At 38.3% G+C, this 15,052-nt stretch overlaps 1 protein-coding gene across 5 annotated transcripts in view; it reads left to right on the top strand.

The window, feature by feature from the left end:
• The window catches only part of LOC125775052 (protein slit), a 173,183-nt gene that overhangs the window by 37,753 nt on the left and 120,378 nt on the right, over positions 1 to 15,052 (top strand). For all 5 annotated transcript variants that reach the window (XM_049445506.1, XM_049445504.1, XM_049445505.1 and 2 more), the window contains exon 2: positions 12,963 to 13,438. In XM_049445506.1, the coding sequence (XP_049301463.1) occupies positions 13,197 to 13,438 (242 nt within the window). In that variant the 5' untranslated portion in view covers positions 12,963 to 13,196. The remainder of the gene's footprint in view (positions 1 to 12,962; positions 13,439 to 15,052) is intronic.

Genomic DNA, 15,052 nt, shown 5'->3' with positions numbered 1-15,052 from the left:
CGGACGGGGCTACGCCAGCATAAGCACTGCAGAATCTTGAGTGATCAGTCAGTAGTAGTTGTAGCAGTGATGCGATAGTTTTCCTGGTCGAGACGAAGCGTAATGTTATTTATTACAGAGCTTAAAACTTGACAAGATGTCTTGTGATAGGAAGTGTATAAAATTGTTTTGAAATGTACGTCTACGCAATTTATTTTGTCTTTCAAAACGATTAGGGATAACCTCAAGGCAGCTCTAGTGTAATGTATATTTAAGAAAGGGCTCGTCAATAAACCACTGTGCCTGAAGAGATCGAAAATAGAGAGAGCATGTTAGACACATAATGTTAAAAAAATCATGAACAGATTAGCAGTTTTTTTCGTTTCTGAAAATCTTTTATAAAGAAAAAATAGAGATATTAAAACATAATAAATACTACCTACATTGTTGTGTTGTTAAGACATGTTGTATGATTTATTCTAGTGAAGTAGCCTCGAAAGCTACGATCAAGTGTTCTCAACATCTTATTACCGATTAACTTATATTTTATGTTTGCCGTAAGTTTCGGCGACTCATTAGGATTTGTTAAATTCTTATGCCCTATTTTTACGAGGGTTCAGGATAGATTCCAGTTTGGTATTGTTCAATATACCAATGTTCATTTTCCGCCTTTAGAAAGGAAATGTGACCTTAAATCGGTTTAAGGATTAGCTGTTGCTCATTTGCTTTGCGATATGGTCGGTTTTCAAGTAAATGCATTAAAATTTTTCCATTTGCTTCAATGCTAAAGAGTATCTCGAAAAGGAGATAATCAGAAGAATGTGCCACAACACCGCCTCTTGTTCATTTTCTATGTTTGTCATCGATTCGACAATCTCAACATGGTCGGAAACGAAACAAATGTTTTAATTATCATTTCATTTGCAACTGTTAAGATTAGAAACAATGTTCAATTAGCAATTCCAAACACATCAGCTACAAGTGATAGACCAAGAATATTTTTCATAAAAGCAAAAATAGGCAAGCAAATTTGAACAAACACTTTGGTCACTCAACGAGATGCATATGAATCTTAATAAAGCATCAAAGCTGACATCTAAAGAATAGAAGGTAATTTATTTTACTGTGTATTTTGGTATTGTAAGCTGAAAGAAGGCTGTACTGGACTAAATGACAAAATATTTTCATCCCAGCCTCAATGAGCATCTGACAAATATTGGTTTAAAATTAAATTTACTTTTCAATATCGATTGTTTATAGTCTTCTTCTTCTTGGCTTAACGACCTTACAGGTCACGCCGACCATTTCTGGCTTACTAGACTTATTTTACCACGTAGCCGGATAGTCAGTCCTTGCTACGGGGGAACGATTCGGATGGGATTTGAACCCGGTCCTGCCGTGTGGACCGGCGCCGTTTATCACATGCACCACCGGACCGCCCTTGTTTATAGTCGTGTCTAAATATTTGGTTATGATTTGCTTCCGTTAGCTCTGCTTGTTTCCATATGTAACCCGCAAAACAATCGATGTCTTTGTCGACAACATTTTTTTTTGTTTTTTTTTGGCAACTGGACTTTCAAAAATATGCATAAAGACTCATTTTTCCCCATAGTCACAAAATAGCAAAGCTGGAACAAGGATTGACCAAAACATGGTATAGTTTTATTGTCATCATTGTTCAAGCTCAGATAGCAAATCCTCGCCCATAAAGTATGGACAAGACATTATGGGTGTTGGTGGTCGCGTAATATCCATTAGAATAATTACAACTCTGATGTTCGTTCTGTTCAAGCATTGCTGGTCTCAGAAGCCATTTGCAAAATGAAGCATTCTTGACCGAAAGCATCGTTGACCATTGGTCTGGTGGAAAACATCTGGTTTGTCCCGCAAAAACAAACAAAACGAACGAATTTGCTTCAAAATTCAGCCAACCAATTCCTGCTTCATTCTCGTTCAGTGATTCAGAGTTCAGTGAACGAAAGTTGTTTCACGGTTTGGCTGTTTTTCATTTCGGAAAAGAGACATGCAATAATTCGTATTGCTTGTGGAAAATGTGGAATTTTTCTCAAATATACCAAATTTCTTTGAGTTCTCTTATTCGTATTATTTTAAGTCTTTTGGAATGTATTTCAAAATAGGCGTAAGTACTTGAAATCGTCCTGATGCTATTTGATATATTTATTGAAATTAGGAAATTTGTGATTGGCTGAGCAATTATTTGATTGTTTTTGTTTCGTTCCATAAAACTGAGAGCATAGCTTCGGTGTTAGCATCATCAGTAACTCAGTCCGTTTTCTCCTGCAGGTTATGGATTCGGGTAATTGAAAACTCAACAAGAATACAATCTTTGAGGAATTTCAAGCATTTCGCAATTGTCATTTCAATTAGTATTAGCTCTTTCCTGTTGTAGGTTTAAAATCTCTTTGTTTTTTTACCATTTATTATCATCTTCTACGGCCGTCTTTTAGTATTGTGGCACAGATTTCTAGTATTGGTCGTGGATATGAATTGTGTGAGATAGAAACGGAAATTTGTTTGTGGTTTCATTCGGAAAAGGTGTCCCGTAAAATTACATTGTAAAACGTGTTCTGTAGGAGGTAAAAGGTGAGAATGGCGAAAGTAAACCAAACGAACAAAACCTTACACCTAGAAGATATGCCAATTTTCCTTCGGTAACGGAGTTTTACTTCTTTCGGCGTCTGGTGAGCCATGAGACGAAAGCCAGAAGCATTTCCTGCGTTCGAATGATGGTTGAAAGACAGAACTTTGGCTGCATTTCCACATAGAACGCGATGGAAGAAAAGTTACCCAAACCCACTACCTTGCACTAGACACAGTTTCCAGCGCTTTTCTACTTGCCACGGCATGCGGCTTTGTTCTGGTGGAAGTTTGGAGGAAGAAACCATCAAATCACGACAGGCACGGCCCCATACCGAAAGGTGTTCGAAAAGGGAAATGTGTTTTGGTGAAAGAGGAAATTAAAATTCGTTTCTAGACGACGCCCCTGCGGCATCGACGGTGACAACAGCATCGCTGATAACGTTGATGACGACAAGGACGATAGTTGGATGGCGATAAGTGGTAACAACGCGTGTGGGGTTGACGCTTCGAGCTTGTTCTCTCTTTGTGTTGTGTCTTTATATTACCAAGAATGGTTCCAATCGATTGTATACGTAAGAAAGCAGTTCTTTCTCTGCGGTTCTCTGGCATCCCTCGGAAAGAAAGCGAACGAGGAGTCGCTCCGAGAAAGTAAACACGGTAGCACTCTGCACCATTGTATTATTTTGTGTTCCCAGTGCTCGGCGGTTTGAAAGGGATGTCGAGTTACTGCACAATTTTCATTATCCAGAAGTATAAGGGCCACGAATATCTTGAGGCAATGTTTGAAATTTCGTTGTTGTAGAAGCGCTAAAAGAGTTTACAGAGGTGGATGCAGGTGAAAGGGCGAAGACAGTGTTATAGCATAATCATCATAAAATTGATACCCATACCAGCAATTTTCCGGAACTTATTTGCCAATGTCGGTAGTAATATTTTGTGGTAAAATTGTTCCTAAAATATGCTCTAAAGAAGCGAAAGAGAAAAAATTCCTCTTTGTCTCCTATTATTTTTCTCTGGCGCTAACAGATTTTGCTTTCACCATATACGAATGAACGGAATGTGGTTCTTTGAAAGGGTTTATTTCGTGGAAGGTGGTTTATTTCTGCTTTGGACTTGTTCTGTTCTTGATTGGAAACAAGATTAGAGCGAGTTATAATCGAACATTTTGGAGTATTCCATTTTGTTCTTTACTGCCGAAATAACAGAAGAAATAGAGTAAGCGACCTAATCATTGCTTAATTTTTGCAATTAATGGGGCTCACTCGAAGAGCACAGGAATTTTTTTATGAAATATTATTTTTAGTTTTGAATGATGTGAAAATTTTCTATAACTTTCATTATTTAACCAGTCTTACCTTCCTTATTTTACTCTAATCTCGTCATTTTAACTTCAAACGATGGAAGTATAAAAATAACTATTGCTCTAAAAGCTGATTGTGTGATTATTCATGATCATGATTTTCCATTTACCTCAGTTCACTTGAACTGAACAAGGATGAGAGTAAATGCCAATGAAAAGCGAAAATTTTTTCTATTATATCAACGTACAAGACATGTTTACGATTCAGCGCTGTGCATAATTAAAATCAGCCATCGATTTTAAGAGCAACTATAATGAAAAAAAGCGGGAAATACAATATATTACAGTTTTTATTATTTTTATTGTTTGTGAAATGCCAATTTGTGATCTTTTCATGGTTTAAGATTGCAAAGTTGCATAAAATCGTTTCAAACTTTGATATTAAACGGGAGTTTGGTGGTACGATTGATTGCCAAAACTTTACCGAATCCTTGTTATGATTTCCCACGAGCTTCACATTTACGGCTTGATTTCGTTTGGAAGATTCTTTCTCCTTCTAGATTAATAACTTCAGATTCATTTTAGTGCGTAATTGCTTGTTTGCTTCATTTTTGTTCTTTGTTCGTTTTTTCCCTAGTCCAATTTCTCCAAATGATCAATACTTATTAAATCCATTTTCGTTTATGGATTACTTTTATTATCAAATAATAAAGATGTTACAGCCGTTTTATGCATTTTTGAATACCAATACAGACTTTAAAAGTTTCTATGAATTGTGAACTAAGTTTATTAGTTCATTTACCTGATTCAACAATGTATAGATTTTTTTTAAACAAATTTTGTTAATTTTACTTTTGTTTGAATGGTGAAATGGTGATACAACTGACGCTTCTCAAAATATCGTTTCGAATGAGAATAGCGAAATTCGTTTTATCGAACAGGAGGCAAGCTGTGCAAACACGTAAGGAGCGTGAAAAGCTACAAAAGGAAGTGACCAATTTGAACTATCCAAACAGAATGCTATCTATAAATAAGCACTTTTCACTTCAGCCGAGTATCAAACAGAGAGTACGTGGTTGCGGTCGAGTTTGTTTTATGAGCTGTGTTTTCTGCAATAGCGATAAAACCGAAATAAATAATAATGTTCACGGAATAAATCACACAAATACCACCAGTAGCTCCATCGTAGGTGGTGGCATAAATGTATCAAAATGGCTAACATACAATAGGAATATTTAAAATTGTCTACTGTACGCGATTTGGGAAGTTGAGCCTAGAGAAGCTCTGATCGTTTAATTGTGAAGCTGTAGCATGAATGCGTGCGATGCATATGATGCATCAAGCTGCATACCGATGAGTGCCAGTGGATTATAGCAGGATATCTGAGGTCAAATAACAATTCCAAGTTCATTAAAATGACAAGGATGATTTTGTTTACTATTGCCATTCCTATGACGGGGCAAAACGTTCAACGTTTTTTTTTTATTTTAAAATACCGCAAATATTTGGCTAAAAATAATTGTCGAGATTGTTGCAAAAATAAATCTTCATGTCTGGTTTGGGGCGGTGCACAAAAAAACCTGAGAGTCAATTAAGAATAGACAGCGTGTGACCAGAATGTTTAATTTTATTTTACTGCTGTTAAGGGTTTTTTTAAATCTACTTGCAGTGTTTCACAAGTACATTTTCAGATACGCAATTACATTTCGTTACTATCAAATCTTTTGGGAATTATAAGCTAGGATAATGAATCAAATTACGATTATGCACTCTAACGACTTTCTCATTTCTGTTTCGTTGAAAGTTAGGATGATGTATTTTGAAATGTTGTCATATTAATGATAATCAAATAGAAACAAATTCTAATTATAGTTGTATTTTTCCATCAACTTTCAACAAGCCTATCCCAAAGGAAAGTTCTTCTCGCGGTAGTTCGTAACCCTTCCAGACATACGCCAAACGGCATGTCATAATTTACATAATCTCACTAAAACGTGAGCTGCAAAGCCCTATGAGCCTGGTGTACAGCCGTGAAAATAGAAATAAACAAGGGTTCCTTTTGCAATCGGTAGGATTAATGCATGACATGTTCGTTTGTTCTCCTGTTTTTTTTTCTAAACATACAGCATACAGCAAAACAGCATACGATCAGGAATCATGCGTGCTGCTTAATCTGAGCAGTGGATATCCCTTTACCATGACGAATAAAAATTCGTAATCATGTGGGAAATGAGGGAAAATCAATTTTCCATTGCTACCGGCGTGATGAGACCTTCGTAGAAACACACGTTGACCCATCCATTAACGAGGGGTTAAATTTTAATCGAGTTACCACCATCACCATGCTTTTTGCTCAAGGGTTGTGCATACTGGCCTAAGGACAACCTAGGACAGAGCACTTCAAAATGTGGAAAGGGCGAAATACTCTCAAGAGGAAAAAGGGGTGGGTTTTGAAAGAGTTTTGCTTAGCAGATCGGCGTGTTCTTTTTCTATAGTTTCGTGGTTATCGAACGAAACATATGCATTATGTTGAACAGAAGGATGGACAAAGAACGGAGAGATAAAATTACGGGAATGTTTGCTCAGTAAGAAGGGTTCCACGATAAATGATGAGATCTATATTACTTCTACATGAACTGATTATTCAGCTGGTAGACACGTATTTTGCACCGTAATAATCGTTTTTTTAAATATTTTATTGCAATGAAATTGTGAATGAGAACCACAAAATTGACCAATTTGACACCAAGTTTATTTTCTGTCACTTTTTACATAAAAGTTACACTTTTTATACTAACCAAAGAACAGAGTAGTATTGGGTTAAGAAAATTATTGTTTTGTCATTTGTACAACTAGTTAAATTTTTATACTTTTAAAAAGGTTAAGTTTGAAAGTGAAGTTTTGCAATTAAGATCCCCAAGAATAAATCTTTAAAATGCATGCTTTTATTATTTGTCTTATAAAATGGAAATGCACCTCGTTCTATAACGATAGATAATTTAAGTTTCCCCTTTTCTTCCATGTGTTTTAAGGGATGTTAAAGCTTATTCGCGTTCATTAAAAGCATCGATGCAAATGACTCTAGAAAAATTCAATAACGGTAGGGTGACATCACAACTAGGGTGGAACATAGCATACAGCCAATAGGAAATGAATATTATTTGAACGTATGTTTAATCTCCAAAATTAATTCAAAACAAATTCGTTTACATTCATAATTCTACTTTTCTGTTGTCCATTGCCTGTCTATTGTCCAAAGAGATAGTAACTGAAGCGAATGGAAAGAAACGGTAAATCCGGACAGAAACGAACTTCGAAAGCATGCTCAGACAATACGGAAAGCGGAAAGCAGACCTCGAAGCGTTTGTACAATAATGCGGCAAAAGGCTTATCCAAACGGAAACTGAACTCATCCTCGCCTGATTCAACTGATCTACGTTGTTTGTTTATTTCGTTTCAATGTGAGACCCAACGGCGAAACGATTTTTTGCCACCGAAGAAACTACATTTTTAGGCGTTCGTCTGTTTTGCTTTGTCGTGTCGAACTCTTTTTTCCGCCCACTGGGAGATTGAATGGAAAAAAGTAATTTGATGTTGTTTTGCCGAGTAGGTTTTGTTCGTGAAATGCGTTTTCGTCCGATTAGACCTCAACTGAGTTGGTTTCAGTTCTGTGGAGTGATCCATTTCAAGCGTTAGGACGGATGTTGTTCTACAAATATTCTTCCCAAGTTTGGCTCGAAATAATCTAAGATAAGCAAAAGAACGTAAGCCGAAATAGAATGGTTTGACTTTCCGAGTTGATGATTGCATCATCTTGAAAATGCTTTAGCCTTTTTCCAGCTTCATGGTTGGAATATATTTATAGTACGTTCATCTCCACTATAGCATTCCAAGTAGAGAAATCCCAAGAACAATCAGCAGCTGAACCCAATTCTAAATGGCTTGATGTGCTTTAGTTCGCTGTTGCTTAAACTCAAAATTAAATACCTTACTTCACTATGCAGATACAAACAAAAGCAGTTCCACCTCGTTCTGTTGCAAAAGTTACACGACAACAAGCAGTGAAACAAAGACTGGTGTAGTTGAACAGCTTCAGAAGCAAAGCACGCAAATGCGATTTAAGCATTCCAGACGTAAATATGCTCACCAACAAGGTCGGTGCTTCACTCTTTCATGTTATGTTGGTGTTGCTTTATTAAGATTTTCTGCAGAATAATATAGGATCCGTTTACCTTTGAACAACGAATAAAACAATCGTCATTTTACAAACTCGAATTTTATAACAGTGATTACTCTGGCGGAAGATTTTTAGAATTGCGAATTGTATAAGAAAACATCTAACATGTTTTTATGTATTGTTAGTACAATAAATTACAATTTCTCTATAAAAATATCCTGTATTTCATTTTTACGCATGTGTTCAGCTTTCTCATGTTCACACTCCATACATTAAGAACGCCGTAATAGTGAACAACCTACCTCAAAACCATCAGAAACCGTTAAAACACGCAATAGTTTCCCGATTACGTCTTTATCCTCATAATCCTCACATCCTTACCAGTGACAGCTCGGCCTTAAATCCATGTTTGTGTAAAAGAAAAGGAAACCATAAAACGTAAATGCTGTAAACAAAGACAAGTGGAGCACGTCAGATTTGATGTTCTTGCTTGACAGTTCGTCAAAGTGGACGAGTTTTTTGCATAATGCTTTGGCAAACACTTGTGTTTTTTGTGCTTTCGTCAACACATGGGAAGGGAAATGACGATGCAATGTGTATCCCTACACAACTCTTCATCTAGGCCCAGCAATGGCGGCCAAAGTTTTGCGAAAGGTTAATGTAAATTTACTCTGCAAAACAATGGCAAACAGACCCAACTCGGTGGAATGTTGAGGAATTAGCGCCTGGTTGAGTATTGTACACTGGTGTTTATGTACACATACCCTCATGATACGCTTAGTGCACACAACGAGAATTGAGAAAAGGACTGCGTTTTTGGTTGGTTGGACTTGATCCCCGAAAATGAGTGTCTCTCTGAGGACATGTTACTGAGAAACGTTTCAGTGGTTACATGTTGTTTGTCAAATTTAAATCCTTGTTCTAATGATGTATTCAAAGAGCGGATTGTTGTGAACTACGTCATTTCTGAACTACGTGTTACGTTGTGAAATTGTGCGTGGAATAGACTTCCATTAAAAATTCAAGAATAGAATCAAGCATGAGGAAATCACGCGCATTTTGTTTACAGATGCCACACCAGGCCGTGTGTGGTGAATACGGTTGAAAATAATATTTTAATAATTAATCCATTACGTTTCCCAAGAACTGTTCACGAAAACACTTCAATGCGAACCCTTCCATTCGATCCCGTGGCTTAAAAGAGCGTGCGGCACGGTCTTATTACTGCCGGACTCCCTGCTCTGCAACATCTTCCCTTGGGTGAATCCAATTATCTGGTTTATGTTGGATGGGTTCTCTATTTTTACTACCATTCAAAATGATCGCACCGGTCTGCTGATGTACCTCTCAAGTTTATCCAGCCGCAATCTGGCCAGTACACCCTTCGCGTTGTTGTGCGGCGAAGGAAGAAAAGGATTTTCCAGAGGTCGGCACTCCCCTGTGTACAAACGGAGTTTAAGCAATCGAGAGTGGCTTTTTGAGTGAAGAGATTCATCCCAATTCAATCATTAAGCAAACACATACGACCCTTCGGTAGCACATCACACGCACGGTATGGTGAGAAAGAACATGCTTCTGTTCGCTTGGAGAGACTCAAACCCACCCATTGGCCAAGGCTGGAGTGGTTCCAAATTCGAGTGCATCCGATTTAATGTCCGGTCGTGATTGTCGGTTGCGTTGGGAAGCAGAATGGCCGCCTTCCTCCGGCGATACAGTGTAGATTTATTGGAGGGATCCCCGCAAATCATAGGTATCGAAGAACTAATCCGCAACAGTAGCCAGAACAACGGTCCGATTTGATACAAACCAAGTACAACCTTCCGGCAGAATCTCCGGTTGAACTACAGAAGGCAGATCTGTACGATGGAGAACGAGAATTGGTTGTAGCCAGTAGCCGGTTGCAGTCATCTGTCGAACGTTCATGCCCGCACCCTCGAGATTCGTTGGTACACATCTTCCCGCACGGTAGCATTATGGTGTATACCCACGGGTTTTGGCCCGGCATTCTATTGATAGAAGCACGGTGGGAGTAATGCTTTCATAAACAGTGAAGAAAATTGTTGTATAAGCGCTCCGGTACTGGTGTTGGTCACGTTCGCTGTTTAATCTCGTCCCGCAATGCTTATTGAGCCGCGGCTGTGATTTGTGACGCAAAGGTAGATGCTCACCCGAAGGGTTCACCAGGGCAACCAGGCTTGCAACTAAAAAGCTCTTCGACACGTTTCGCCTCGAGATGGGAGCCAGTGAATGTCTATCATGGTGGAACCGGCACTTTGATTGCCGATTGCGTCGTTTATCGTATTTGGTTGGAAGAGTAAAGTAGCATCGGTTTTTAAATGTGTGGTGGCAATTTAGTTTCCATGTTATGTTCAGCTTCGTGTAGTTTTGTTGCATTTAACATAAATAATTGATTTCATTTCATTAAATGTAAAAGACCAATTTTTTACTTAAACATTTTGAAATAGTTGTACGAGAAGTCTTTCATTTATTTAAATTTTTTGTGTGATGTCGCAGTTTGCAGTAAACATTTCAACAATGCCCTAAGCGTTGCCTTCAGACATTATCCTTCCAGCCATAGAACGATCAGTGATAAGACGTGATTGGAATCAGTTTATGTTGCTTAACCGGGTTCTCAAATTGCACATCACCCTTGTCATGTTTTCCCTGAGGGCTTGCTGCAATAGCTGCCATACTGAGAGTGCATCAGAGGGAATCAGTTTCACCCAGCGGGAATAGTGCAATGCAGCACTACCCATAACGTATCATAGATGCTGCGATATATGTGTATTCTCGATTGCAGTGAAACGATAAAGCACTGCATGCATGAAATTCTTTGCTGCTGATGACATAATTAAATGATTTATGAAATATGTATATGCATTACTGACATGTTGAGGAATACTTCGTCTGCAACTTCAAATCGACTTGATTACCGAACGCTTAAAAAGCTGATGTACGAAATAATTGAGGAAATACCGCAAAACAAGGTGACATAAGCATTGCAAGCAATTGTTTGAAGACTTTCAGAAACATGCCCGAATTACCTGTAGGAAGTCTTGTGCCTCGATGTGCATTTCTTCGTACGCAACTCTATGTCGCCTGGTTCGTAGTATCAGCGGCACAAACTTTCTTGTTCTCTTTGATTACTTACCGACGTACGGAAGCATAGCTGCGTCATGCGGCACACATAAGCAAACGCAAGATACGCAGAGATGGTGTTGTATGATAACAAAATAGCACGCAGGTCATGATGAAGCAATGCTTTTTCTCGAGATGCGACTGGAAGATAGTCCCGACTGTACGGAGTCTGATGGAATACGAAGAACGCAGCCACTGAGTGGTTCGCAATGGGAAGACTTCCTACACTGTGAGCGGAACCTTTCCTCACTAAATGTTACCGAAAGTTTCCCTCTTGACAGCAATGAAAGAGGAATTGACTAGAAAACAACATTATGTTTGTTTCCCTATCAATGGAGTTTCTCTTAGTGATTGTATCATCACAGAATGGAAATTTTTGGCTTGAGGTTTTACAAACCAGATAAACAAAGGTGACTTTAAAAATGCTTTTAAGCCACAATCGTACTACGTTCTTTGAACCTGTAAGTGCCCAATATTATCAATAGTTTAATGATTAACTTACTGGCCACCGAATGTCAAGAAAGAGAATCATCAAAAAAGGTATGTTGAACAACATCAATTGGTAACAACGAAATGTTTTTTTTTCATTCATTTATTCCTCCAATTCACCCTCTGGTATTGTTATCGCTATTTAAATATTGTTGCATATGGGACCTTATGCTCTTTATCAGTGTTGGTACTCGTACAAATGTTCTCTTCCTAAACAACACTCAGATATGAATGATGGGTAAATGTTTACCATTATTGGAAGAAAGAATATCCAGGTGCAGTAGAAAGTTCAGTGATTCATACTTTGTTTGTATTTAGTAATAAAGAAACCCTTTTTCAAATTACTTTTAAAACATATTTCAGTAAACCAATTTTAGTGCTTCTTTGATTATGTACCCATTTCGCTATTTATCGTAGATGACTTCTTTTATTCTTTTAATCTTTATTCCTTTTTACTTTATCTTACAACAATCATTGCTTAACTTATTTAGAATATGTTTATGTTTTTCTCATTTCAGATTTAAATTCACGTCGACTGGCAAAAGGATTTAACCTAAAACAACTTCAAACGTTTCCCTTATAGTTGCTGTGACAAAGTGTTTCTTATGCTACAAACGACATTGGGATAATAAGACTCCAAACTATGTCTCAATATTTTTGCTAAACAAACCTGGTTTGCCAACTGAGTCGTAAAGAATTGCCAGATAATGTTGGAACCAGTATGTACGGCTATATTGCTGAAGCAGTTTCTTGAGGACGTCATTTAAAAATTTTGCTTAGCACCATTAGAAACTTAACTCTAATTTTCCAATGTTCTTATTTCGCATGGTAATCGCAAGTTATTGTTCATTTCGCAGTTATGAAAAACAAAATGAACTGAGTTCTAAAGTTCAAAAAAAAAACACTGAAAATTTCTGCAAGTGAACAGATGTGTTGCATGGAACTCTTACACCTTAAGTTTATTCTCAACTTGGTCATTGCTTTATGGTGGTAGAAGTTCTGTTATTGGAAAGAGCAAAAGTGCATCAAGGGTAAAACTCATGTGTTAAAAACAAAAAGACCCTGCCACAGCAGGCAAATTCGGCTCAGCAAGGATTAGACCATATGTGCTTATGTTTGCCCCATAGTCAACGGTGCTCGAACCGAATGTGACCGCGTGGTTTCTGGGCATGGTAAAAGCCATTTATTGTGTGCTGTGCGTAAAGTGCTTTTGTTGGAAGTGCGAAAATGTGCGAATTAAAATTATAATCATCATCATTAATTAATTATTTCCCGCAGGTGGAGCATAGTGGCTAAAGTAAGCTGAGGAGCGAGAGTAGTTCTAGTTGCGTGTTGCATATAGATTCAGTGTTCAGTGTTCGTTTCAGTGCAGTGTTGAAATCGAAATCTCAGGTGAATGTGATCGCTGGAATCGGTGAAACGTGTTGCAAAGCGGAGGTGCTGCATGAAGGAGACCCATACGGTGTCGACATTCGCAGCAGCAGCAGCAGCATCAGAAGCGTCTAGGGCAACATGATGACCATACGTGGGATTTGGTCAGGACCTCAGTTTAAAATGTTAATGCTGCTGACCGTGACGGTAGTGTTGGCGTTGGTTGTGCCATCCAACGAGGAACCGTATGGTGGCGGCGGTGGATATTTTGGAGCAGAAACACGATGTCCGCGACTATGTGCATGTACAGGCACGACAGTAGACTGTTCCCATCGAGGATTGACCCAGGTGCCCCGGAATATTCCATCGGAGACAGATAGACTGTAAGTACTGGGCACGATCTAATTAAATCAAGCTAATATCGGAGTACCATGACACCGGTTTTGAAGTGTCTGGTGAAAGTATAGTAATTTACAAACTCTGTTTTGGACATTGGATGAATATCCAGTTGCGGTTTGGAAATCGGATATTGAAAACCAAGTTTTATTCGATTCGAAATAAGTTATAAAATTGAAACTCTTACGCTTTAGCCGTCACGACTTTCTCTGGATTATACATTTTATTGTTCCACATCGTCCATTATTCAATAATATCTCTCTTATACAATGCATAAGCTTCCCATTCTCGACATCTCGACGACGACGTGTTCAACGATGCAACTCGTTCACCCACGCCAATAATATCTTTTCTCGATTTATCTCCGACCTGTACCTTCCCATCGACGTTGTGCAAAAAGGATTGAGGAACAACTAAATAACTCAATTATTGAATGAGAAAGACCACCGGCATGTATCTCTTCTATAAAACGCATTCCATTTCTTGCTCAGTATGTCTGTGTCGTGTTATAATCCTTCCCTTCCTTTCGAAGAATGTCGCAAAAGTCGGGTGTGTGACATGCCCTGTGCTGAGGGCAGGAGGTGAGTGCTTTAAATCAAACCACAAAACCCTGAACCAAATAGTTACACGGTGGATTGGAGATAAATAAAATACGAATTAAAATGTAAAACATACTGCAGGGCCGCGTCCACCCACATGTGATCCAACGAGGGGTTTTTATTGACGCGAATCGCTTGTTGACAGACGGTTCGTATGAATCTGTACCAGATTGTGGTCCTTAGGTGGTTCCTAGAATCGGTCGGTTGGCCTGGGACTGTCGGTACTGTTTTTCATGGCAACAGCTTTTCTATCAGCCGCCATGAGGTCGTTGAAAGGCGTTACACCGGTTGGGATTTATCCCGTTGATTTGTGGAGCAGTATTTGGCTTCAATCGTACGCCACATTCATGTGAAATATTTATTGGAATGCATTCGAAAGCGAATGGCAATGGTAAATGTTTATCAAATGTAAAATTGAACTAAAATTACAATATTGGTTACTCTTCGCAAACATTGAATGATTTTGTTTCAAATGTCTGAGTGATAGCCAAATGCGCACATTAGAAGAAAGGTTAATAAATTATGAAACTGCAAATAGAATGGTGAAATTGTCCTCTAGCCTCCTATGAAACTCTCATTTCAATATATTATGACAAACGGTAAACTCTGTAGATATGAGACGATAAAGTATCGTTTTTGTTGCGCGACGGTTGATTATGTCCCATTACCGTCGATTACCATTTTATGGAAACGGTATTTTTATGGATTTTTTATTAGTTCTCTCCATGCATCCCACGACGATCGCACACACTTGATTGAAATACGAAGCATGTTGATTCTCCACGACCAGAAATAGTTGATCAGCAGAAACGTTGGCTAGTTAATTGTAGCGGTACATTTATAGAAGACAACCAGAGATCATCTCTTTGATCGTTCAAAACCATTCCTGAAGTCAGAAACCAAAAGTAAATGATCATATTTACATGTTCATAGCTGTTGTTTGCTCGCGTTGTCGTTGTCATTAACCCCGAAGGTGAAAGGGCTTTCGAATTTATAAATGAC

The sequence above is a fragment of the Anopheles funestus genome, chromosome 2RL (assembly GCF_943734845.2).
Source record: "Anopheles funestus chromosome 2RL, idAnoFuneDA-416_04, whole genome shotgun sequence".
NCBI lineage: Eukaryota > Metazoa > Arthropoda > Insecta > Diptera > Culicidae > Anopheles > Anopheles funestus.
The sequence above is the reverse complement of the archived record's forward strand: the minus strand, read 5'-3'. Positions and strand labels throughout refer to the sequence as shown.